The sequence below is a fragment of the Epinephelus lanceolatus genome, chromosome 5 (assembly GCF_041903045.1).
Source record: "Epinephelus lanceolatus isolate andai-2023 chromosome 5, ASM4190304v1, whole genome shotgun sequence".
In the NCBI taxonomy this organism is placed as follows: domain Eukaryota; kingdom Metazoa; phylum Chordata; class Actinopteri; order Perciformes; family Serranidae; genus Epinephelus; species Epinephelus lanceolatus.
In genome coordinates this window covers 31,763,001-31,789,314 of record NC_135738.1, presented here as the reverse complement: position 1 = coordinate 31,789,314, position 26,314 = coordinate 31,763,001, and the positions used below count along the sequence as shown (strand labels likewise).

The 26,314-nt window shown below is 42.1% G+C and overlaps 1 protein-coding gene across 4 annotated transcripts in view; it reads right to left on the bottom strand.

Moving 5' to 3' along the window:
• Positions 1-26,314, bottom strand: part of srgap1a (SLIT-ROBO Rho GTPase activating protein 1a) — a 99,024-nt gene that overhangs the window by 32,389 nt on the left and 40,321 nt on the right. For all 4 annotated transcript variants that reach the window (XM_033621495.2, XM_033621496.2, XM_033621499.2 and 1 more), the window contains exons 3-8: positions 20,570-20,732; positions 12,004-12,066; positions 7,617-7,796; positions 6,730-6,858; positions 4,715-4,936; positions 4,085-4,186 (exon numbers count right to left, since the gene is read on the bottom strand). In XM_033621495.2, the coding sequence (XP_033477386.1) occupies positions 4,085-4,186; positions 4,715-4,936; positions 6,730-6,858; positions 7,617-7,796; positions 12,004-12,066; positions 20,570-20,732 (859 nt within the window). The remainder of the gene's footprint in view (positions 1-4,084; positions 4,187-4,714; positions 4,937-6,729; positions 6,859-7,616; positions 7,797-12,003; positions 12,067-20,569; positions 20,733-26,314) is intronic.

Here is a 26,314-nt window from a genome sequence, read left to right as displayed (position 1 = left end):
GGGCCATATAGGCAATAGGCAAGGACAACTGCAGAACAAGGAGAAGTAGGAATAGGAAGAGAGAGGGATAACAGGAGACAAACAGACATGGAGGAAGAGTCTAGTGACTGTCAAGCATGTGAGCGTGAATCACTGATGTGGAAAAGCTGCGGAAGGAAAGAAGCCATGCCGATGTAGAAACACCAACAACCACCTCTAAGGAAAAATTCAGCAAAATGCTCTTCTTCGTTCAACAGAGGGACTCTGAGGGGGGGGGATAGAAGTGCTGCAACCATCGCAGTTCAACTGTGTGTGCTTGATGTGTGAGAACCAAAGGTCAAATAAGCCCTGAGTGAGACACAGCTGGAAGTCCTAATAATTATCCCTTAATGGTCAGAGGGACCCCCACTCACTGGTAGTGACACCATTTTTTAACTTATTAAGTGAGTCAGACTTCAGTGCTAATGAGAGAACAAGGTGGATTCCTCCTGTAACAGTTACACACACCAGGACAGCAGTGTATTAGCTTGTTTTTTAACAATTTGACCTGTGACTCATTTGGCCTCCAAAGGGGAAAAAAAACACCTGAAAAGCAAGGTGGAGTTCATCTCTTTCATGTGTTACACTGACGGATTACAGCGATGACACAAATGCTCGGGCACTCAATGTGGATGTAGTTAGAGTGTCATCCGTCCCATTGTGAAGCAAAAACACACTGCAGGTTTGAACACGACTAATGACAGTGTGGAAAAGGAAACGGGGGATTCTGCGATCATAAAGCTTTGCAAAGACATCACCTTTTCATGTGACAACATCATCAGTTGGTGATCAAAGGAGTGCCTGTCTACAATCAACACTTCCACCATCACTTTACATGTACGCGCTGTAGTTTTATTTGCAGCAGGTGCCTAAAATAGGTAACCTACTACGACATACAGCCATTGGTTACATGCTCTGAGTGTGTTGGTCTCTCTCTTGCTCTCTCTCCCCGTGTCCCTGGCAGCCTCATCCCGGGTGGCCCCCGTGGAGGCGAGAGGCCCAGCTGTCATCATGAAGACAGGACCCATGCATGCGAGAAAATCGCTCCCAGTGAAAAAGCTGTTGAGTTTATCCATTATTCAGCAGACGAATAGTTACCAGTGTTCACTGCTGGGCTCAATTACAACAGAGCTCTTACAGAGACTCAGTGGATATGCCCATTAGCCCCTGCAGCTGCAGCTGCACAACAGACCTGGAGAAAGTCTCTGGGATCAAATTTAGTTTGTTTGTTTTCAATAAAAAACCAGGAGTAGGGCTGTAACTGTTTGTGTATTTGTACCAAACTGTCACGGTACGGGGGTCGCACGCAGAATACACAGTATGTAGACTGATGCACGTAAGTTGGAACTAAAGTTCCCAAGTGCGAGTTACACCTGCTAACTTTTAGTCATACATATGCTGAGGTTCACGCAACAAGCAGAATGCAAGACCCTAGGCAGTGCGCTGGACTTTGAAGCCTATTTGACATGGTGGCCAAACTGAAAATATAACTTCCAGGTCCGTCACGTGATGCCATTGGGCTCAAAAACATCTTTTCCTCATAGACTTACTTTGGAAGAGAGACATCTGTAAATAACTGGATACACTTTTAAAGTGTCACAACCCACAAAAAAATACTCTTTTCACAATCAAGATTTGACCAATTAAGTCTGATGTTGAAAGTCTATAAGAGCTGCAGTTTATTCCACTGTACAGAACCCACACAGAACTGTGACTTAAAAATTGGGGTATGAACCTGACCATGACTTTTGTGTATTGTTACACCCCAAACCATGACTTGTGTATTTTCTAGGTTGCTACACAGACAGTGCACCAGTAAGAGGAGCCAAGTATCAGTCTGTCTTATTTACAGGCATCATGCTCTGGATTGAAAACAACTTCTAAGCTGTCAAAACCCAAAATAATGTAATTTAATGCACTTTAAAATCAAGGTTATTCTGTAGGGCAGCAGTACAATATCACTTACAGTTATTTAACATCCTGTCATAACAGTCCAAAAGACAGACTGCTGTTCATATCTTTCAACAGACTATGTAGTAAGTGTGTAATGTGCTGATCATCATGCTATGAGCACACATACACACCCACACACAGGCTTTGATGTGCCTCCCTGAGATTTATCTGAGGAAAAACAAACCCTCCCTGCAAAGGAGATGGTATTAGATTGCCAGAGTTTAGTGTGAAACATCTTGAGAATACGAAAGAGAGGAAAATCAGCCTGTGTGAGCTCCGGTTCATACGAAGGCAAACAAGATCTAAACAGCCGGATTATTAAATCTGAAAAAAAAGATGAACCACACTGACTGACTGAGGAGCTGAAATGAACGGCGTCCTCAGAGAGCAGGCTTTTTTAATGAACAAAAATTCAATTGTAATTGCTGCAGCGAGGCACCCAGCAGGGCTGTGCGAACCCCAACCCTTTAGCAACAGCAAGATCCAGAGTTTTCTCCCCACGTCGCACCCCACCCACCACTGATGCAGAGTAAATTATTCAGCAATGTTTTCTTTTCGCCGTTTCACGGGAGTCAAAAAGGACTGAGGAAACAGCTGCACTTCTATTAAGCACAGCCCTGCAGCCTTTCCTGGCCGGATAAAGACAGACTCTTTTTCTCTCTTGTACATTTGACAGTCGTGCTTGTAGGTCGTCACAGCGCTTTGAAAGTTCATTTTTCAAGGATGTATCTGGCACGCTGTGCCCGGGAAGAGAGGCCATCTGGTGATCCTAACACAAGGCAGCAGCGCCCTCCAATTCTGACCCACCAGGACATCCGCTTCAGCGAGGCAGGCGGACAAGGACATGAAGCAACCAGGGCTTGTCATCAGACCCTCACACACACACACACACACACACACACACACACAAAATAACACACAGGGGTGTACATGTGTGTGCCTTGTTTCTGAGATATTGTAAATACTGCAAGCTTTTCCAACTATGAAAGCAACAGCAGGAAACTCTGACCAGCATAAAACAACACTCTGAATGATACTCAGTAGGGCAGCAACTACTACCTAATTGTTTCTATTGTTGTATAATCTGATCAGTTTTTCTAATAGTCAATCATTAAGGTTCTAAGATGTAAAAACATCTTACATTTGAGAGCCCAAAACCAGCAAATATTAAGCACTTCTGCCAATTTAAGTCGACTGACTTTCAATAAATTAATCCAGTAACTTCAGCTGTAGTAATTGGCACACTTAAATAACCCCCAATATACAGGTATCCTATCCATCATTGTTCATTCTAGCAGACGTATTTTCAGTCAGTTTCACAAAGTGTCGACAATACAATCAAAAGGAATCTGAAGTCACAGTAGATGTAGAGGAAGTTGAATGACACGCTCCTGTGCCTCTTTGTAGCAAGATAAAAGAAAGAAAGTGCACCTATGAGGAGGGAAGAGGAGAAACAGAGAGGATAAAAACAGATGGCTTTGAGAGCTCATAGAGGGGAGGAAGGTCAGACGTGATACTAGGGCCAGCGTAATGGACGTGACTGCACTTCGTGAAACTGTGGCAGTCGTGGTATTTCTCCCCTATTGGCTTTTGTTTTATTTAAGTAACAATGCATTACTCAAGCATGCTGCAAACAATGCAGCCTGAGAAGCAGAGATGCACCTCCAATGTCAAAACAGAGCAGCGCAGGACAGGTTCGTGCAAATAAAAGTGAGACAGTGAATTCTACCGGTGGGAGCGAAAATGGAGGCTTCACAAAGAGGGTTTGATGGCTACCTGCAGGGCATGAGAGAGAGGAAAATACAGAGTGTGTGTCTGTGTGTGGTGTGTATATGCAACAAAAAAAACTTTGATTCTTCAGCGATCATCAGCAACTATTTTTCCTGTCTCACCTTGGATGACTTCTGGCTAAAGTTAACTTTCTTTAGTAGCTTTAATGCTCTGCAGCTGTCAGCATCTTGCAACCGACAAAACAGCAGCATGACGAAACTTCTGCATCTCTGGCAGACAACAATGTCGGAGCAGCAGAGAAAAGTTTTGACATGTTTGACGTGTCTAAAAACCCACACACCGCAAATACCTGTGTAATGAGTTGAATTTATTTGCGTTTTACCTCCTCGTTCTCGATCTTCAGAGTAGCAAGGCGAGACTGAAGCTGCTGGAACCTCAGGATGAGCTCTCCGTTCACCGGTGGCTGCACTGAGATGTGACACACCTGGGGAAAAAAAAGAGGATCAGGAACCTGAAATTATAACCCACTACAGGAACTACGATAGGCAACGTAACCTCTCCTTTACAAGATGCATGCATCCAAATTCTTCTTCGATTGCAGAGCAAACCGCAGTGACGTTTGCCAACTGAATGCAGACAGCCGCACAACAGCTAGTAAACAGACATGATATCAGCGCTGGTGCTGCCAGCCAAGGAGTCAAACTCTTAACACATGTTGAGCTACATGACTGCAGGGGGAGAATTAACACATGATTTGTCAAATTCAGTGCCCCATAAAACCTGAACCGGCAGCCCGGACGCAGTAAAACGCTGCACTTAAGCCACTGAAATCAGACCTCATTAAGTCTGAGACTTTTTTAATCAACTCCAAATTCACTTCTGTGTTGTTTAGTCTATATTCAGCGCAGCACATACAGTGGATGATTTAGAAACACAGCATTTTTAAACTCTTTATATAAATATAGTTTGCAGTTCTCCAGCTCAGTTCATCATCACAGATTAAATTATGTACCTCGTCTCCCATGTGAGGCTGGAACTCAAATTTTGTCGGTGGGCAGAAGGCAGTAGGGTACATCTCCATGAACCTCTGTCGGTCACTTCGTGGGTCCAGACTGTCCACGGCGTTCTCAATGATGTCAAGACCTTCGTGGCGTGACGTCTCAAGGTTGTATTCGGCTGACAGGTAGGTTCGCAGGGCCCGGTTTAGACTGGCATGGTACCCCAAATCACAGCACTGGAAGAGATGAGAGAAGAGGGTCAGCGTGATCGTATGGTATCATAATACACAAACAAACACAAGACTAGAGCTGCAATCCAACAATGACTTTCCCTTTTGTCACTGATGACCTGCAGATTGTTTTCTCTGTGAATTGCTCAGTCTATGAACTGTAGGAGAAAAATACCTGTTAAAATGTACAATTCTCTGAAGCCCAAGTTGATGTCATCAAACCGCTTGTTATGTCCAAAACCCAAAAATGACTGATATACTGTCACATAGGACCAATAAAATCATTAAAACGTCACATGTGAGAAGCTGGAACTAGAGCATTTTTGGTATTTTTGCTTAAAAAAAATGACTATGATGATTATCAAAATAGTAGTCAATTCATTTTCAATGTACAAAAACAAAACATATCCCTTAGTATTAATTCAGTTACTTATATATCATATGCAGATATACCTGTAATTGATAGGTGTATATTAAAACAAAACTGACTATTGAGACTTTTAAAAATGGCAATTTTCCTCGTAAACTAGTCGAGCACTTTCTGAGTTAGCAGTGTTGCCTCTGTGTTTCACGATGTTACCTCAATATTAACAAATGTTACCTCCAGGAGCTAATGCGGATTTTTAATAACTAGAACCTTGGCCAAGGTCTCTCCTGGGAAGACATACTCGCCCCAGGCACCCACAAACACACAGTTAGTTACACACACACACACACACACACACACACGAAACACTGCCTGAGTGATAGGCATACACAATACCACTACCAGCCAGCGTGTACACTTTGCTTTTGACTATAAAAAGTCCCCTTCATCAATAAACAAATGTGTGTGAGCCTGCAAATACAACTCACATCAAGTGCATCCCACACACACACGCACACACACACACACACACCCTGGTGTGATGTGAAGGCTTGTGAGCAAAGCGAGGAGAGGGGTAATTTCAACGCACAGCATGCCTCTGAATAGAGGTTGCATTTCTCTTCTCCTTCAGTCCTGTCTGGAATATAAAACCCAAAAACGCTTGCTTAAAACCTGGCCCTCTGCCATTTCCTTAGAAAGGCCACAGAAAATGGTGCAGTAAGTTTATTTCTCTTACTAAATAATAATAACCCAGGTGAGCCGTATTATAAATAAGTCATGTTTATTGGTACAAAAAGGTCAAACAAAGCAAACTGCTTGCAAGACAGAGCATAAAGACGTGAGTGCTGTACTGAATGACCCACAAATGAACATGACAACAACAAACAGTAGGTTTGAGGGTCAGGGTCCATTCAGACAGTCTGAAAGATGTGGAAGCGTTTCAAAACAGTGACAAGATGTCAGGAAAACGCAGTGGAACTGAATATAATATGTGGGTTTTCAATAATGACACAAAGAGAAGAAAAGAGGAAAGAATAGTCTTCATCACAAAAGTTAATAAGCTGCTTTAATTCAGTCCTGCACTGTAATTTCCATCCCACAGTCTGGTGCCCTAAGATCTCTTTTATATCAGGCACAGCTGCAAAAGTCATCAGTCATTCCTCTGATCATGATTTTAAATATCTTCTAAAAGTCTGTGACAAGAAAAAAACCTGAATAGCAATGGGTTTTCTGCCTGCAGAGCACAAAGAAACAAATCAACCTTAGGTGGGGGGAAATCAGCCGATAGAAAGATGAATGCAAAGTGTGTTCTGTTTATGTAAGGATGTCTTCAGCAAAAACTTTCCCCTGTCTCCTGGAGACAAACAAGTTTGTGCTGAGGATGAAGTTGTCTCAAAACAGGGCTGACACAAGCATGTGGTTTTATACTTACATCAATTAAGTCTGACAAGTCGTGGATGTAGTATTTGAAAACGGAGGAGTTTGACGCTTCCAGTGTCAGTAGGTACTCGTTCCGCGCTTTGATCGACTTCAGCTTGTTCTCGGAGTACTTGGCTTGACGCTGATGAGAGAATTAGAAGCACAGAATGAGAAACAGACAGCAACAGAGCGAACGAGGGAGGATGAATTTAATGAGTCAAGAATTGCCTTTTTGACAAGTGATTGTGCTTTTATGTCTCGGCACACTCGGCGCATCTCAGCGCTGAGACTGGATTACTGGCAAAACAACAGCTTCAATAAACATTAGAGGAGACATAAGTTAAATTATGTTAAAAATAGCAACCAAAGAAAGGGGAACAAGAACAAAAAAAAGAAAAGCCTAAACTAAAAACAGCCTGTGTCCTTCACTTCAACTGGAATACCTCAGTCTGAGCCATCTGTCTTTACCCTACACTTCCTCTCTACCAGACAAACACAAGGCTGATAGTTAGTCACCACTTCACTGACCAATAGGGCTCTGACTCACTCGCTTCCAAGTCATCCATATTTTAACACTTCCCAAATGCATTCCAGGAAGAGTCGTGTTAAAAAAGCCATTGAATCATTTGTCACAGAGATTTAACAGAAAGCAGACCTGTTCTGAGAACACAAAGCCTGCTCTTTGGCTGTGACAATGCTTTCAGTGTGTTTTCCTTTACTTAGGTCAGCGGGACTTGTAAGGAGCAGCCATGCTGTGGCCTAATGAGTTTTCTAATCAGACATTTTGTTTGCTCAAACTACTGAAAGAAAACACCTAATGGGAAAGTGAATGGTGTGACTACTAACTAAGTTTAAATTGGAATAAAGTTGTTAGCATTTGTGAACCCCCTGGAGTTCTACCTTCTCTTTCATCTTCTCGATTTTCTTCACAGAGCTGCGCCTCTGGTATTTGTCCTCCATTCGGATGCTGAAGACCGGATCTCCCCTGCCGATCTGCTTCTCCTCTTGCTTCTCAGCCTCCTTCAGCTTGCTCTCGGCACTGATACTCTCCGAGTGGTACATGTGGTAGGTCTTCATCACCTGGAGACAAATAAAAGTGTCATTAAGCTGCGGAGAAAATAATTTTAAGGACTGTTTGTCATTACTTCCTTTTTAAAACTGGCAAAATCCTGAAACCGTGCTGCTTTGGTGTGAGTTCCAGGTCAGTTTCTGCCAGGTCAAAGGTCAGAATAATCCATCTTCATATAGTCGAGACCGACCTTTTATAACCCACAACTAAGGCTTCCATACTTTGACCCGCTCATTCATCACAAATTGATTCAATTCAACTCACAGCAGGCAGTTCCTCTCTCCCTAAACCACAAACCAATGACAGATTCTCTCCAGCCTTTTTTATATGAGGGACTCATACGACCACAACTGCCACAAATCACTGTAGCTAAATCTAACATGCTGCCTTCATTGATCTGTGTTTCAAAAATACACACAGGAAAAAGGTTTGGGTTTGCCCTCTGGTTTTCACATGAGGGTATTAAGATGGAGGTTGAACTCTTTTTGAGGGACAATTCAGCTCTTGTCAAACAAGTAAATGCAATTTCTTTTAAATTGTGTTTTAAAACATCAAAAAGATATTCATGTGTTGCACCTTGCTGGCCCTAACTATTGTTGTTCATATCTGTTTAACGTAGCACATGCTTCTTAGATAGCTAAAAAGAAATATATCTTTTTGTGTGGGCTATAATGGCAAATAAGCAGAACCCTTTCACCCCTATTGTCATCACACTGTAGCTATTAAGCACAAGGGAAATGCATTATCTTGATGAACGGCGGATTAGCATTATATCCTGAAGTTTGAGTCATCCACTTCAGAGATAGTTGGAGTGTGAGTGTTACTCATACGCTCCATGGATCCATTAGGCAATGACTCAACAGTTAAGTAGAAAGGTAAACCACCAAACACAAACAGTGAGTTCTTCAAGACAGAAGAGAGATTTTTAAAGTCTCATTAGCACTGGCACATGTCGTCAGGAGAACTGACACACGTGTGCGGGGCTCTGAGGACAGTGCGGATGAATCACTGGCTGTGGGAGAAAAATCGAGTCCACGGTGCTGACATGGAGTCATCCGCAAAGGAACTCACTGACCCTCACACATGCATAAGAATGAGAAATTAGCATGTACAGTATCATTACTGATTGTTATATAAAATAAGTATGCAGACTGCAGTAGAAAGCATTAGAGTCTATGGAGCACGAGCCGAGCCGATGCCATGTTATAATTGGCCAGTCTGCATCCAGGGGCGGGACTTAGCGAAGGATTAATTCTGGTATTGGGTATGCAGGTATAAAAACAAAATGCAGGTGCACTATCAAGAGAAAACTGCATCCACCAAATGTTAAACCATGTGAAGCTGCCATCTTGCAAAGTGCCAACTGTAAAATACAAGGTAATCTTGTCCTTACAGAAGTCACGCACCCATGGGTGTAGGAGGAGAGGAAAGTAAAGGAGTAGGAAACAAAAGAAAAGCAAAGAAAAGGACAGGAGGGGAAAGGCGTTTGTACTCTATTCTACAGAACTATCTTTAAATGATTTAATGATTAAAAAAATCATTAAAACAAGACAGACCGTGAAAGCTTTTTGTATGCTTTTATGTAATCTTTGCTTTGGAAGAAAATATATTAAAAGACAGCAAATAAAACACGCTGTGTGAATCTCTCAACATACACTACATTCAGTCAAATTTTTCTAACACTTTCCTGTAAAGCTACATGGGTTCATGGCAGCTGGCCAACATGTAGTGAACTGAAAACAAAGGCAGACAATACACTCAAACTCCCAGGAGAAGGCAGCAATATGGAGCACCGGTGGTTTAACCTGGAATGAACTAACTCCAGCAAATTACAGCTCCACAACCTGTGTATGTGATACACTTGTCTGCACAAAACCTCAACTGCAGAACAAATAGAGACTCACCCATCTCAAAATCTAAACATCGTTCCCCCAAACTGAGCTATTTCTGTACGAGTGGAACAACGAAGCAAAGCCTGACTTGTCTGGAGCCCTTCGCCTTTGGTGGGGTTTGGCCTAACTGGAACCAGTTTAGAGATGGGTGACTGACCTTGGGCCCTGTACTCCTCACTTACTGGTCTGGAGTCTGCCACTGCCTGTGTTTACTTTGGTGTTTCTTTTAGAGGGACATATTTAGAGACGGAGCAGACCTGTTATTTCATTGGCGGAGGCCGACATCAGGACTGTGGCTGTCTGATGCAACAGCTACGCAGTGCATGTGTGTGTGTGTGTGTGTGTGTGTGTGTGGGTGTGTGTGTGTGTGTGGGTGTGGGTCTTCCCACAGGGGCTAAACCGGGTGAAATATGGAGTGTGGACTGTGGTGAGAGTGACACACATTGAGTTTGGAGTAACACGTCTGCTGTGTTTGGAGCAGCGCAGCCATCAACTGGAAATGTAACCACTGTAATCCTCTATAGTGAGAAACTGGAGACTGTATAAGCAGGTTGAGCTGCTTTGCACTCCGTCGCTTGGGAGGCAACAACAACTGCCTCCACTCTCATCTCCATCTATGTACATCCCAGGTTAACATGCTGATTAATGAAGCTCAACACAATCCCAGTGATCATTGGGAAGGAATTAATTGATTGATAGATGTTGTGTTCATCAGTGTTGATGCCTATGAGTGACCTCATAAACAGTATAAACTCATAGCAATCACACATAAACAACGTGGTCTCAATTCCATCCAGTCATCCTGTCTAAGAACACACGAGCATCTGATTGTCACCAACATGTGTGAGGCATTAAACTGAGCCAGTAGGCTAGCAGGGCTGACTGGGACAATTAAGGCAAAGGAATTAGCTATTGATTCATGATTTAGGTACGTTTGTCCACCAAGGTCAGAGAATCACACAACTACTTACAAGTCATTGAACAAAGGCAATGAAATGGCCTTTAAGAAACTTGAAGCTTGTTTGATACAGAAGTTTGATGGTCTGGTGAAACGTTACTGAGAGACACCTGCGAAAATTCACCCTCTGGGTTCAAAGGTCTGCAGACACTGCTATGTTAACCAGGCGCATACCATGTAATAGCAACATCCCTAGTCCCTTCCACACATGCACTGCAAACCTCAAGCCATCCAGAGGAGCTGTATGTCAGAATTTAATTGTCCACTTCAGTTGGATCGGACTTTACGGGCTTTATCCTGCCAGCACTCTGCTGCAATGTCCTTGTAATGTCCAAAGAGCCCATGTGTGAATAGAGGAGGTAACTGTTCGGAGAGTTTACAGCGAGGGAGTGGACATGTCTGTAACTGTAATACATCTCCTCTATTATGTGGCTTTAACAAAACTGGAAGAGAACAAACATCAGATGTGAAAAAGAAAGGTCATTTATGCAAAGACAGCAATGAAACTGTCTAACTAGAGAGATGACTAGATTAAGGAGCTTCTGCTGGTAAGGGCTGAAGCTGAAATCTTCAGACACATTCAATGAATGGCAAGAGACTGTTGATTAAGACCAAATTACAAACTGGCTATGTGAACACATTGTAATATGCGTCACAACCTGCCTCCTGCACACTCTAGCCAGGCGCCACCCTTCGCCAAATCAAACCGAACAATTCCCATAGGTGAGAACACCTCTGACACAGACAATCTCCTGTTGTGTGCTACATGGGTGAAAGAGAAACTCAAGCCGGTGTCTGGAATTCGTATGAGAAAACAGTTCGTACTGGGGACCTTTGCTGCATGTAATCTCTCTCACTCTCTCCCAAGACTTCCTATCTGTCTATCAACTTTTGAACGAAGGCAACAATGCCAAAAATAAATAATCTTTCTTTTTTTAAAGACAGAAAATGTATCCACGAGTTGCTATTTGGCGCCAACCCCCTGGTGTGGCTTTGCATGAATTTGTTTTGAAGAGCAAGAAAACTAAGCCGAGAAGATCCATTAAAAACAGAGAATATGAACTCTAATGAGCCGAGCAAACATAATGTTGATACTTCACAGTTTGAATAGCAAGTTCATCAGGGTAAGAGAGATTGTGTTTCACAATTTTGTGCTGTAAAAGAAATCAGACTTTCCCTTCAGTTTGAGCAGTCACTTTGAGGGATGAAATATTAAACATTCAAGCAAACAGACTTCAACCAGGCATCATAAAGCTACAAGAGGTTAAAGTTTTCAATGGTTACAGATATTTAGAAGTTAGTTAGCTCACTGCTATAAACCAGTCTCAACCAGAGCAAAGACAATGTACTTGGGTCATTAGTACTTACCGTGTATAGCTCATTTAGGACCTTCATTAAATCTTCCTGAAGCTGAAAGGCTATTTCCTTGCTCTGAAAAAGAAGCACAGACGTACAAACAATTAGACCACTACAACAAATCAGTGATTTAAAACAATTAAATCCACAAAAATAGTCTTCCCAAACAAAAAGTACAGTTAATACCCCATTAAAACCAACACAGCTGCACCACGTTGTCAGTAGTCCAACTCCATTATAAACACAACAGCAACCACTTTTACTGAACCTAAACTTGACAAATCTGGCCACAAGATATTAGGTTTTATAGAAATAGTGGAAAATGACCAGACATTGACTCATGGTTTGAACAGTACAGATACAAAACAGAACAGTGGATTCATCATCATGTGTTTAATACAGGGCTTCTGTGCGAAAGTGGTATCGGTGTCACTACGACTTTTCCACTCAAATCTTCGAACACAGCTCGAGTTTCACCGTCCACATGCTCAACACATTATCTGGCTCCTACGTCTCAACGTGAAAGATTTTTCCCAAATATGTTAACTCAATCAACCGTGCCACAAGGCTGACTCAGTAATACTATCACACACACACGCCCACGTTAATGCACCTCGAGGTTGTCAGATACAGTTTAACAGTGATGCCGTGATGGATTCAGAGGGGCTTTTGCTATTAATTTAACTGTGCAGCTCCCATATTTCCCTCACACTGACTCACATACTGTATCATATGTTCATGAGATTATGAGTCATGACAATGAATTTTTGATCTCTCTACAGTTGATACCATGCTCTGCTATGTGGATGATGTTACAGCCTCGTCCCGCACTTCAGGTCTTTCTCTAACCCAATTATCCTCAGACAAATCTCATTCTGGGAGCCGCTCCCGGCAAAAGGCTGTAAGAGAGTTCTGTGAGGGTACTGAACCACCAAGTGCAGGGGGATAGAGTGGTGATGCACTTCTGATTACGAATGGAGCACCACACTCATTTAAAGGGCAAGGATGGTCAAAATAAACTAATGCTACATCTACAACTGCAATCAGTCATTATTAATGTCACCCTATGGAGTTTCTGACCAAGAGCAGTGCTATGGAGTGATGTTTTTATAAGGAGGTCCTGTTTTTTGTTGCTGTGCGTGTATGCAAATAGATGGGCAACACAATACACAAGAGACCTAGCAATGTGCCAACAAAGGCAAGACAGAAGAAGACAACAAGCTACGTGGACGTAAACAACGCAGGTTTTAAAGTGTGAAAATTTAGATTTCGCAAAAGTTTAATGAGGAGAGAAATGAACTCAATGCACTTGCTAGATCTCAGGGAAACACACAACGGTAAGAAATACTGAATGTTAACTTTTGTTTGTTCACAAGAAAACCCCACCAGGTACTTTTAAGAGATGTTGTTGTACACAGAGAGTGCGCTATGGTCGATGGTTTGGGAAAATGTGGAGGAAAACTTTTTAAAGTACATTGTAGGGCTTCCTTCACAGGCTGAGAGGGTTTAATTTGACTCTAGGATACTCTGCAACTTCTGCAGGTACACCATCGACAGTATCCTGACTGGCTGCATCACTGTCTTGACAGAGGGTGTTGAGAACTGCCAAGTACATCACCAGGATGAAGTTGCCACCCATGGAACCCTTTTACACCCAGCGGTGTAGGAAGACGCCCACAGGATTATCAGAGACCCCAATCACCCCAGGCCCAAACTGTGTCAAACAGACAGTACCATAGCATCCAGTCTCGAAACAAAAGGGTCAGGGACAGCTTTATCCTGCAGGCCTTGGTGCTTTACCATTATAATGTCCTTTCAACTTTCATATACGTTGCTTTACTGTCTACACCTCTGTATACATACATATACTTATCATAATGCACATATACTTACTACATTGCTGCTTACATTCAGTTAGATTTTATTTGTTATATTTTATCCCTTATTTAACTTGTGCTATTTTATGTTCAGTTTCTCATTTTGTTTTTACTTGTGTGATCTTTTTTAATACATATTTAATAAGCACTGATGGAGGGAGCCCGAGACTTAAAATGGTCTTTGCCAGCAACTGATTCTCTGCAATTGTTGTGCATATAATAAATAAAGAACTAGCTTGTTGATTGCTGAACAGCATTAGCTTTATAAAATATGCGCTAAACAAGATTTATGAGAATTTTCTGAGCCATGGTTTTGTAATGGGTGCAATTTAAGACAACCAGAATGTGCGACCAGTCCGTCTGCTGGTATCAGCTGCAGGGTCCAATGCATACACAGAGGTAAGCTGAAGCATTTCTATGTCACATTGTATGCATTTGATGTACATGGCAATAATATTTTAAACACTGAACAATGTTTGGGATTTCCTGTCTTGAGATTAGATGAGTCAGTTGCCTTGCACACGTGTGGCCTCATGTGGGTGTTGGCAACAGGTAAGAGGCTTTATTAAGGGCACACACCTCAATAATCCAAGTGATGATGCACAAATTGATGCACAGTTATGCCAACTCTCAGCTGTAAAATGACTCTGCTGAACTGTCAACATGCAAGAGACCAAGACAGAATCAATCTTGTGAAAAGTTCTGCGCACAAACACATAAACTGTCACCGATGTTTTCACTAGTCGCTCACAGGTAAAGCTGCACAATGTCTAAGCATGTGAAAAGACAGCAAAGAGGATTACACTCTCAGTTAACGGCTGCCAGGCAGGTGTCTGAAATTAGAGAGTGTCGTGCTGGGTGACCTGACCGATTGGCAACATCTTCCTAACCGCCACCTGGTCTGTCAGTTCCCTGATTTGTAGCTCTTACCTAATCAGAGTGCAAACAGCCTGTAAGCCTGGATAACCTGGGCTTTTAAAGCACCAAACTTGGCAAGAGTCAAACTCATGGATGTTTGAGAATGAGTGTAGATGAGAAAGCTACGGAACACTCTTGAGTTTTTTAGTCAATTATAGGATGATCTTGTCCTTGAGTAGATCTGTAATTGTATCTCGCAAAACATGACAGTACCACATTTTCAGTGAACTGCCTATAAATCGTGGATCCTTGCATATCATAAAGCTCACAAAGACACAGGCCTTCTCCTGTGGGAAAACCCATTAGCAACCGTCAGTTCAGAGGACAGAACCTTTGACTATCTGTCAGATCTAACACTCGTCAGCTCTTCTCCATTGAGAAAGCTGGGAAGTGATCCAGGGCTCAATGAAAAGCCTTCTCAGGGATCACATGAGCTGCAAGAATGTGTGTGTGTGTGTGTGTGAGAGAGAAGTAAAGACAAGAGATGAAAGTAAAGCAGCATTACATTCAAGACATGTTTAGAGTGCATTCTCCAGAAAAGCTACATCTAATGCTTTTAAGAAGTCTGTGAAATAATATCTCCTTTCAAAGTGTCACTAAATCTAACATACACACGCTGTATACCTCAAATTACAAGCAATAAGGGATGTTCACTAAATACTGTGTTGTGTAACTGCAGTCTTTGATTTAATTTGCACAATCTACCCTCTTTCATTTTAAAGGAATCTCAGTTGAGGAGGTTCAAGTTCGGTCTAATTCATTAAAAAGATCCTAAAATGGGTTTCCCCTTTTAGGATCATACCATCTGTATTCCAACCACATTAGAAAGATGAAACAACCTCAGAGAGGAGAAACCAAGTCAGCCTCTGGGGAGCGGTGGGTTTCATATTGCCACTGACATTAATCATGGTACAGAGAGGGCAGTTGTACACCCTGCAGGGCCTGTGTGTGTGTGTGTGTGTGTGTGTGTGTGTGTGTGTGTGTGGTGCTCCGCACAGATCTAAATGTCTTGTCACAATAACACAGTTAATATTCACAGCATAAACTTTGACAAGGTCTTGGCTGATGTATTAAAAAAAGGAAGTTTTGACCAAATGACATAAACTCTTTCATTAACGTCAAAATAACAGTTTAACTTTTTGGGAAGTACAATTATTTATTTACACAGTATCATGTTGAGTCAGTGAGTACAGAGCTGGAGTCCTTAGATTAGCAAGTAGACTGGAAAAAAGAGGAAACAGCTAGCCTAACTTTGTCTGGTTATGAACAACTCTTAAGCTGTCTTATTTACACAATGTATGTTGTTTGTTTAACCCACACATGTAATGACAAAAAATGCCAATTTGTGGTTTTAGGGTTTTGTGTTTACAGTTCAACCATCTGTCAGCAGTTCTATGCAGCGTCTCTGGCTGGTCATTAAGCCCAGGTTTGGGCTTCAACAAAAAGACACACTGGCACCAAACCTGGCAACCTCACTGTGAGAGATAGACTTTCAGTGGCTCTGCACATCACTGCACCCAGCTGCTGATTAGCAAGAAAGAACTCCATCACAAAACTCCCTGCAAAACCACAGGCTGGCATTTTTAAACAAACAAGTAAATGAGTGAGTGTTGGAGGTGCTTACAGGCATTATTTCACTCTTGACAAGGCTTAAATAGCCGTTTCCCCAACTTCCAGTCTTTATTCAAAGCTAGGCTTAACACATCCTGACTTCAGCTCAAGCAACATCCTCCGAGGCTGAAAAATGAAGCCAAGCGGAAGTGCCAAAAACTGCAGTTCATGGAATGTCCACTTGAGGCTGGCTCCAAAACAAAGCAAATCCCTGTAGACTCCAATGTTAAAATGTCCAACTTTGCAGCAGATGTAAACATGTTTACAGCCTGGTACAAAAAACAGTTTTGGTCTCCATAGATAATTTTCTCTTTAAGACAACTGTATGGGGGTAAATTTTATCAGAACTCACCTGTTTACAATTTTTTTCAAGGCCCACGTTTATGTGTATTTTAGGGCAGGGCCGCTTGAGTCTCAGGCTGTCTGCGAGGCCTCGCTGCAGTCTATTACGGTCATTTCTGGCTCCAAAAAACCAAGATGGTGACGTCAAAACTGCCAGACTCAAGGCTTCAGAACGGCAGTCCACAAACCAATGGGTGACATCATGGTAGCTACATCCATTATTTATACAGTCTACACTTAAGCTCTGTACTTAAAGCGCAGCCATTAGACTTGTATTGATCACTGCATGTCACTCTCCAAAATTAGATGAATAATGTTTCACACTGTTTATTGACTTCTATCAGAGACATATGTATCATCATACTGTATGAACACCTAGTGCAGGCTTCTTCCAAGTGGCAACCTCCAGCACTGAAAAATGAAGCCAGTGTGGAAGTGCCAAAAACTGCAGTTCCTCTAATGGCCACTTGAGGCTGACTGAGTCAACTCCCATAGACCCCCATGTTAAAAATGCCCAACAGCAGAAATAAAAATTATTACAGCCTGGTATAAAAAAGGTTTGGGGCTTTGTAGCTAATGGCAACATTCATGACAAGTATATTGGGGTAAAAGTTTGTACAACTTAACTCTTTACATTTTATCAAGGCTTAAAGTTGCTTTAAGTGATAAAAGCTTATTATAAAATAAACACTACCCAGCACACGCTTTGCCTGAGAAAGAGTTCAAAACTGCCTCAAGCTTTGGGATCTCCACCTTGTAGCTGCAGCCACAGAACGTGACTTCCATAAATAAAACAGTGCGAGTAAAACAAAGAGCCAGTTGTATGAATAATGAAAACTGAATACATGTGATAAGATCTGTCCAAGCATGAAGAAGGAAAGAGAGGTCCACTATTTGACTCCTGTTTTCAAACAAAAAAAGCCAAAATGGGCTGTTTCTAAAAGAAATCATGGCTGTAGTTGTTTTAGAAAGTAACCACAACTCAGCACTGTAGAAATAAATGCACATGGCAAATGGGTCAACCGGAGGATGTTGACTGCCGGAGACACGAGGGCTACTCTGGAGTCCTCCTCCTCCTCCTCTGTTCCACCTCACAGCATGAAACTTGAACATACTACAAGGAAATAAAAACACAGGTTCTTTGATGTGCTGGAAGAATGACAATGGTACAGCTGTCTTCTCGAAGCTGTGAGGGAGCCCACGTAACATGGGGGACTTCTCTGTTGTTTGTGCCTCGTTACTGAAGCTCTCCTGAGATCAAAGGCTCAAGGAAGCTTTAATTAGAGGGCGAGCGGTGTCTCGGGTCTCCTATGAACCTGGACCTCCCACCAGTCTGCTGTTTGTCTGTACAATGTCACCTGGATGCGCTGAAAAAACTGCACTGCAAACTTTAAAGGGATGACTATCACACAATGTGGTTAGGCACAGCAGATTCCACAGCCATAATGATGCAGGTGGAGCAGTGATAGGACTAGTGTATGTGTGTGTGTGTGTGGAAGGGGGGCAGGCACACTACCCTACAAATTGCGGGGATCTGGAGAAGCGTCTTTAGAGTTATACTAAAAATGTAAATCAGCACTGGAGGCAGTCTATCATTATAATCATCAAAGTGTGTTGAGTCAGGGGAGGCAACGAGTGTCACATCTGAAAAATGACTGTCTGTTTCACATCTGGCCTCATTAGTAGAACCATAAACCTTTAAACACTATCAAAAGGAAATGACTGCTGCAGCTTCCTGTTTGTGTGTTGGGGGCTCGGGTGAGTACTAAAAGACCACGCCCCCCGCACGATCAGATGAAACCACAACTATCAAGAGACAAGAGAACGAATAAATGAGTCTTACTTTTACTTTTTGAATCTAGGGGTTAGATGGTCAGGAGCAACGAGCGACAGAAAGAAAGAGAGGAGAAACAGAGTCGCACAGGCTTAACTGACACAAAGGCGCTCCTCTGAAGAAAAGCCACTTTGTAATTTAGGCCTGTGGTGAGTTCATGTGACTCCTGCAGCATAGGAGCTCATAATCTTTTAGGGAGTTGTCGTCTTTGTGGTGGAAATGCAGCAGAGGCCCGGTTTCAGCCATGAAGCCACAGTCCTCAGACGAGAGAGTGAAGGCATACTGATCTGAAACTGCGGTGACCGAGGTTCCTCTGCATTACTCTAATTCACAAAACTAAACCACAGGAGCCAAACAGAGTTTCGTCCCATCAAACGCAAAGCTGAATATATGCTGAACGTATCCTGCACATCATGCGACTAAATATACTTTGTTGTCAAATGAATGGGTTAATTGAAAGTGAAAGACTGTTTATGTCGCATGAGTGACTGGAGACACCACTGCCCGATCTGACCGCCGTGAAAAATCTGGATTACGTTAGTGGTGAGTTCAAACTTCTGTTTTGTTGATCAAAGAAAAGTCACATCTGACCTCTTCCAGCAGAGGTCAAACACCAGTACAGTAGAAAGTTAAAAAAGGAAAGAGTGAGGGAGGTTGTGGCATTTAAAAAAATCATAAGGAGATGAAATAGTTAGACAGAGGTACCTAACCCTCCGAAACCTGGATCGACATCACTTTTGTGCTGCTTTAAGACATCTTTCACAAGTATTTAAACCTTTGAACCCTGAGCAAATGGGTTTAATTTTCTTCCAACAAGTAAAAAAAGGTAATAAGCAACTTGGCATGTCCCACACACTGACATGAAAATAGAAGATTTAGAAAATAATAATCATATATATCATACAATAATACTTAAACCATAAACTAGGGAAAAATATCCAGGAAGCTGTAATTTTTGAGGTCGTTTTCTTGTACTTTTTAACATTTTTTTATTTTTTGCTAATTTTCAGTTCACTTTTTACTTTATTTTTGTTGTTTTTAAGGTATTTTTCTTGTACTTTTTTTTCCAATTTGCAGGTAATTTGCTTGTACTCTGGCTAATTTTCAGGTCATTTTCTTGCTCTTTTTACTATTTTTTTTTTTTTTTTTTTTTTTTTGGCCAATTTCCGAGTATTTTTCTTGTACTTTAACTATTTTCTTTTGTTGCTAATTTTCAGGTAGTTTTCTTGTACTTTTTTTTTTTTCGCTAATTTTCAGGGCATCTGCTTGCACTTTTTACTTTTTGGCTGCTGTTTTTTTTTTTTTTTTTTTTTGCTATTTTTAAGATATTTTTCTTGTACTTTTAACTACTTTTTTTTGCCAATTATCAGGTAATTTTCTTGTACTTTTTACCCATTTCTTCTCAAGTTGCTCACTGACTTTTCACAGAATTCAAGACAATTTTCTCAGATTTCAAAGGGTTAAAGAAAGCAGGCAGCATCCACAGTCTGTTTGGAACTCAAGGTTGTTTTCACCAATAAAAGTGAATTTGTGTTGTGTTTGTTTATACTACATATTAGAATAGAATGAAATGAGCAGTGTGTTCCAGTGGGTGAACAAGGCCTGTAAACGCAGCAATGTTAAAGTAAGCACACAAAAAGTGTTTCCTTTCTTGTACCCTGTATGCTATGTCCCACATTTCTCACAACTGTCTGTGCAATTTTGCTGTCATCAGCTTTCTTTTTAAACACTGTCTGATTTCTTTTCAGTCTGCACACTTTTTTTGGATTCCCTTTCAGCCCTAACACCTAAAACCCATGTTTTTTTTTAACTTCTCCAACCACAAAGCACCTCTATTTTTGACCATATTTGAAATAAACTTGAAGAACTGGAAGATTACATCATACCTACTGTGACATTACAAGTGGTTCATTGTGGTTCTGGTGGCCGTAGAGTTGTAGAAGAGAGAGTTGTATTTTATGACCGAAATGTGAATAAATGTGTTGTCCACCCTCACCTTCTTGAGTAGCCGTGTGGAGTCCTCACTGATCTGCATGAACCTCATGATGACGTTGTTGAGGTAGATGTCGCTCAGTGTGGCGTGGTCCTTACTCTCCCTCCTCACCTGGTTCAGCAGCAGGTACCAACAGTTGACTGGAGACAGCAGGTTCTGGTCTTTCCTAAATAAACCAGGGAAACAGATAGATTTAAGATCAGCTGTGGGAAATAAATATCTTGGTATCCTTTATGACATGTTACTCAGAAGAATTAGAAAGATGAAGAGTCAGATCAGTGTGTAGGAAAAAAACGGTTATGTCGGATGTTTTGATGACCAATAAACTCACTCCATAGTTAGGCACTATAGCTGAGACAAGCAAGCAGGCACATACGTGTACCAGTTAGGGCTGGGCGGTATGACCTAAAATTCATATCACGGTATAAATCGAATCCCTTCACGGTAATGGTATATATCGCGGTATAAATTTAAGTGTAAAAGTTGTGATAGAAGTGTTTCTGAATGGGTTTTGTAGTCCCTTAGCAAAGCTAAATTGATAAAAAAAAAACAACAACAACAAAAGCAAAGATATAATGTATTTTTTAGAGCATTTATTGTGCAGAATGCAGATCTCAAAACTCAAAATTAAAACCCAGTACTCTATGGTGCAAAATGTCCCCTGGGATCATTATCAAAATGTAATTTCCTTCTTTTAGCAAAATCCTAAATGACTGAGTTGTGTTTTTTCCACCTGGACCTTTATGCTCTGCCATTTCTCCTCTAATCATCACACTGTAACCTGTGACAGGCTGCTATGATACCACAACTATCACACATTCACATATGGAGTTTTTTGTGGAGCACCTAGCGTCACATAGGTTTACATTACCAAAGGTTTATGACAAACTCTCTTGCCAAAAACCAACTCCCGTGTGCGCACGGCGAGAGAGGAGAGGGAGAGACGCTGTGCTGCTGCCAGAGGAGACACTGAATGAGTTCCCTCTGAGAGGTAAGTCGCTAAAAGAGTCTGAGAAGTCCGGGGCTGTTCATAAGACATTAACTCACTCACTCACAAGTTCTCCAGCAACACATGTTGCACGTGATACGCTAAATCACGGACGTGAACCAGCTCCTCTTGCTCCGCTGTCTCTGTGCTCATGACGTCATCGACGATAGGACGGTAGAGCGCAAATCTCTACTGTGGGCCAAATTTATATCATTTCTACCGTCTACCGCATATACCGTGCAGCCCTAGTACCAGTATGTGTTTATGGTTTGTGTCAGTGCATCTTAATACGTTCCTGTGCGTCTGTATCCATGTCAGTGTCGCAGCCCTAATATCTTTAGACAAAAGTTGTCATTTTCGCAAGAAGATTGTGGCAGTTCCTCGACTAGTGGGATGTCTACAAACACCTCAAGTGCACCAGGGCCTGTTACAAAAGCAGAAGCGAAATGCGTCACAGGCCTCCCTTGGTGTTAAATGCCCCATATACTGCTGGTTCTGGGCCTAAAAAGCTCTCCATATATTACATGGACTACGCAGTTCAGTTGGAAATACTTTGTATCAGTGACATTTCTGGGGCAGAGCTCTTCCAATGCACTGAGCCAAGCTGGCTTCCCACAACCAAGGGAAGAGTGTGCCACAGGCTTTAAATACACTTAGTGGAATGAAGTTGGAGAAGACATGGATGCATTTTAAAGTGAAGTTGAAAAGTAGAATTACGTATGAACTGTGACAGCAGAAGACAGACAAGGAAGCACAGAGAAGTAGCAAATGGGGAAAGATAGAGATCTGAATGCAAAAAAAAAAAAAAAGCTTGAGTGAAATAGTGGAGCATGAGAGCTGTTTCCTGTGCTGTGCGCTGGCTGCTTCCAAGCTCACTGTAGGACATTGTCCAGGCCAGAGCGAGCTGGGGCCCTGCATAAGCACTGGCCTGCAGGCTGACTTCCTCTGAGTTAACCTATAACATTCCTCCTGCCTGCTAGGAGCAGCACAGAATATGATTGTGTGTGTGCGTTTGTGCATGTGTGTCTGTGTGGGTAGGTTTTAAGTCTGGGTCTGGGGTCAAGTCTTACAGGAACCATATGTAGACTCGCCTCTGCTCTCCCCTTGCAATGTTAGTTTGCATAGACAGGCAGCACTTGTCAACACAACAGGTGAAACTTTGCACTCAATGGCAAGTGACCCAACCCTGAACTAGCCTTCAGCCTTGGCACATCTGCTGCAAGAGCAAAAAACCCCAAAACATTTCTCTGAATGAATAACTGACACAAACATTCCAAAGTGGCAGAAATGTTCCCAGAGACTTTGCGAAAACAGGAAGCAAACTACATTTGATAAAGGCAGAGCCAAACACGCTGACAAGAAAAACATCCGAGAGCATTTTGAGAGCACGGTCGTCTTTCAAAGACACCAGGAAGACGGCGAATGAAAAAACTGATTTAGCTAAAAGCTGAGTGGTGTAGTGATGCCACATGCCGGGCTAGAGGACACGTGCAAAGGAAGAGAAAGCTAGAAAAAGAGAAAATAAGTGAAGTGGTCCCAGAGCTGCAGCAGCAGGACTGCTGGACAGCATCTCCCTCTCTCATATACACACACACACACACACACTGTCAAAGAGCAATTACCATAAATCCTTTCTGCATTTTATATAAGCAGAGTGCAATACTTCCATTCTATGTCACTGGATCTAGATATGTGAAGGCAGCACGTGTGTGTGCATGTGTTTATTAATTCATGCTCATTTTTGCATGTGCAGATGCATAATCTCCAGGTGGCCACTGACATGAAGCTGGACACAGCACATCATTAGCCTCTGAAAAAGTGTCTAAACAACCTCCTACAGTTCCAAAGCACTCTTGTGTTTTGGCTCGATGTCCCTCTGTGACCATTTGTCCCCCACTTGAGAAAAAAGATGAGGATAATTTGATTGAGGATTCAAAACAGCTCTATTACAAGCAGCCTACTGGCAGGATTAGCCAGGGAATTTTCAGTCAGGGTTTGAAGCGCCTTCACCTCTTTGCTTCAATCCACCTTTCTGCTCAGAGCACAGCAGGACTCCTCACTGTGAAAAGTCTGACCTAATTCAGCATCAGAACATGCACAGGTCTTATAAAAATTCAATATGTCACACAATAGACAGTCAACAAAAGCAGCACCATTGCTTCACATAAAGTTTTAAATGAAATTCAGTTTTTAATGGAAAGGCTACATCAAACAAAGGAATGACCCAGAATTCATTATAAAACTGCCAGAGAATAAAATAAAGCAAACTTGTGGTACACGGTGGAGTTAGCAAAAATAGAGAACTCAGGGGGGAAGTTACTGATGTCCCCAAAAGTTCCCACAAACACATCAACACTTCTGAAAGTACCTTGTATGTTTGTTATTGGCCTGACCTACTAAATCAAACTGGGGGCCTGCAGTGAAAAGAGGACAGAACCAGAAATCGAGGGGAGGGGACTGACACAGGCCGTGACGACAGAACAACCTCTGGGAGTTGCTTACTCCACATAATGGCAGGAAAATCTCTCAATGTCATCGTTTCCCCCTCAGCCAGGGCAGGAACTGGGTCAGACAGACCCACAGACAGATAGGCGGACCCTCGAGGGGCTAAAACACAGGTATGAAAGGGGAATGTCCACAAAAGGGAAGGGGGCTAGTATAAAAAAAGAGTTCATTAGTAACTTACTGGCTCTTGTCAATGTGTGTTTAAGTGTGTGTTCTGCCCATTCATACAGCCAGGAGTCCAGAAGTCACTGAGTCAACATTAACATACTTACACTCTCATACAGGATGCTGACAATGAAGGATAATTACCACTTCAGTTTGCAGGGCATTGAAACAGGAGCCCTTATCAGCGGCAAAATGACAAAGTCCTCCAGTGCCCGACTGATAACATCTTTCATTAATGAACTGTGGTGGTGGCCTTTAGAGCTGCAGCACAGTCACCTGCGACATAGGCATACAGCTGCTACGAACAAACTGATCACTGCAGGTCTAATTTGGACCAAGCCTATCACGAAAAGGAAAGTTCTAGGTTGAAATTAACAGCATGAGACAGGGTGCCAAAACATTATTAATAATTCTAGTCAAGTAGTTCTGTGAATAACAAATGGTGTTAAACTTCAGCTTCATTCCTTGCCACTAAAGCTGAATGCATTGCTGACTGTAATATCTGGCAACATATGCAGCTGCAGCATGTTCTACACCTTCTTTTTATCCTCACAGACAAAGAGAGGAAGTCCCTTAACCAGACACTTAATTCTGGATAAAAGCCGCCTATTTAAGATGATCCCAGCTGTGGCTTTGGCAATATAAATAATTCAATGATTCCACTGCTCTCCGTCTCCATGTCCCTCCCTGAACAAACTTTGCATAATACAGTATCTGGTTGTGTGCATGTGTGTGCGTTAAAGAAAGAGCCAGAGAGACAGGGAAGAATGTTTGCCTATATTTGTTCATTTGTGTGTGTGTTCTGCAAACAGCGACTGAAACACAAATGGACCAGGCAGACAGGACTGAATGGTTCTCCCACAGACTGCCGCCGCAGGCTGGACACCGTAATATTGGTCTGTTTTGTTTTCTCACAGGAAAGAAAAAAGAAGACACTAGTGGGATTGAACTTTTTCCTTGCTGTCATTAAAGGACATTATGAGCATTTAATGTCCCTGCTACAATCACTGGCGGTCACGGTCTTTTCTGCTGCGGCATTCCCTGACCCCCTGTATGCTATAGGCACCAACTGTTTTCAAAAAGCCATTATCAACAGTTCACACAGACGTGTTCCTCCTCTGACCAACATAATACACCATGTTGAACAGCGTGTGTTTCTGACTCAACTTTCTAACACCTAATTATCAAGTTTAACTGAACTCTTTGCAGTTTTTTCCATTACTGCGCACTGCATTTACCACTGCTGGTAATGAAGAGGAAAAACAAACCTTATGGCAGAAACACACAAAGGTGTCTTCTTCATATGTCATTCTGAAGCCAGAGAACAGAGTTTAATGTAATTGTAGTTAATGTAGTGTTATATCACAGTCACACCATTGAAAATATAGCCTAACACATGTGATTTAAAAAGAAGGAGCGTTTTTGTCAAGGAAGTCAGGAGCAGCTGTTTAAATGGGTTTTTGCAAACAGGTGGAGACTATGATTTTCAACATGTAAAGTAAACCTGCAGCAGAACAAACAGCAGCAGCTTCTGACTGTGGCAAAGACACTAATGTGTTTAGAGAACGAACTGGAATAATATTGTGCTTATGTATCCCTGTGAACAAAATAAGCACACTTACAATCATAAAAATCTAGCAGCTACACTCACATTTCAGAAAGTACTATTATTAAAAATGAGATGTTTTTTATCAGTAGTTTCTCGGGATGACCCAAATGCTTCGAAGCTTCAGTCTTTGCCATGTAATCAATGTCCCACTCGTTATGTATGAATGCTTTATTTCTATACTATTATCCCAAAAATCCCAAATAGCCCAAACATTAAGAAATAGTTATCCAACATACACCGATCGGCCGAAACATTAAAACCACTGACAGGTGAAGTGAACAACATTGATCATCTTGTTACGATGCTATGTTCTGTTGGGAAACCTTGGGTTCTGACATTCATGTGGATGCCACCTGATACGCTCCACCCACCTAAACACCAGTGCAGACCATTGCCCCCCCTTATGGCAATGGCTCTCTTCAGCAACAGTGTGTCCCCCCAACAGGACAATAAGCCATGCCACACCCCAAAAATGGCTCAG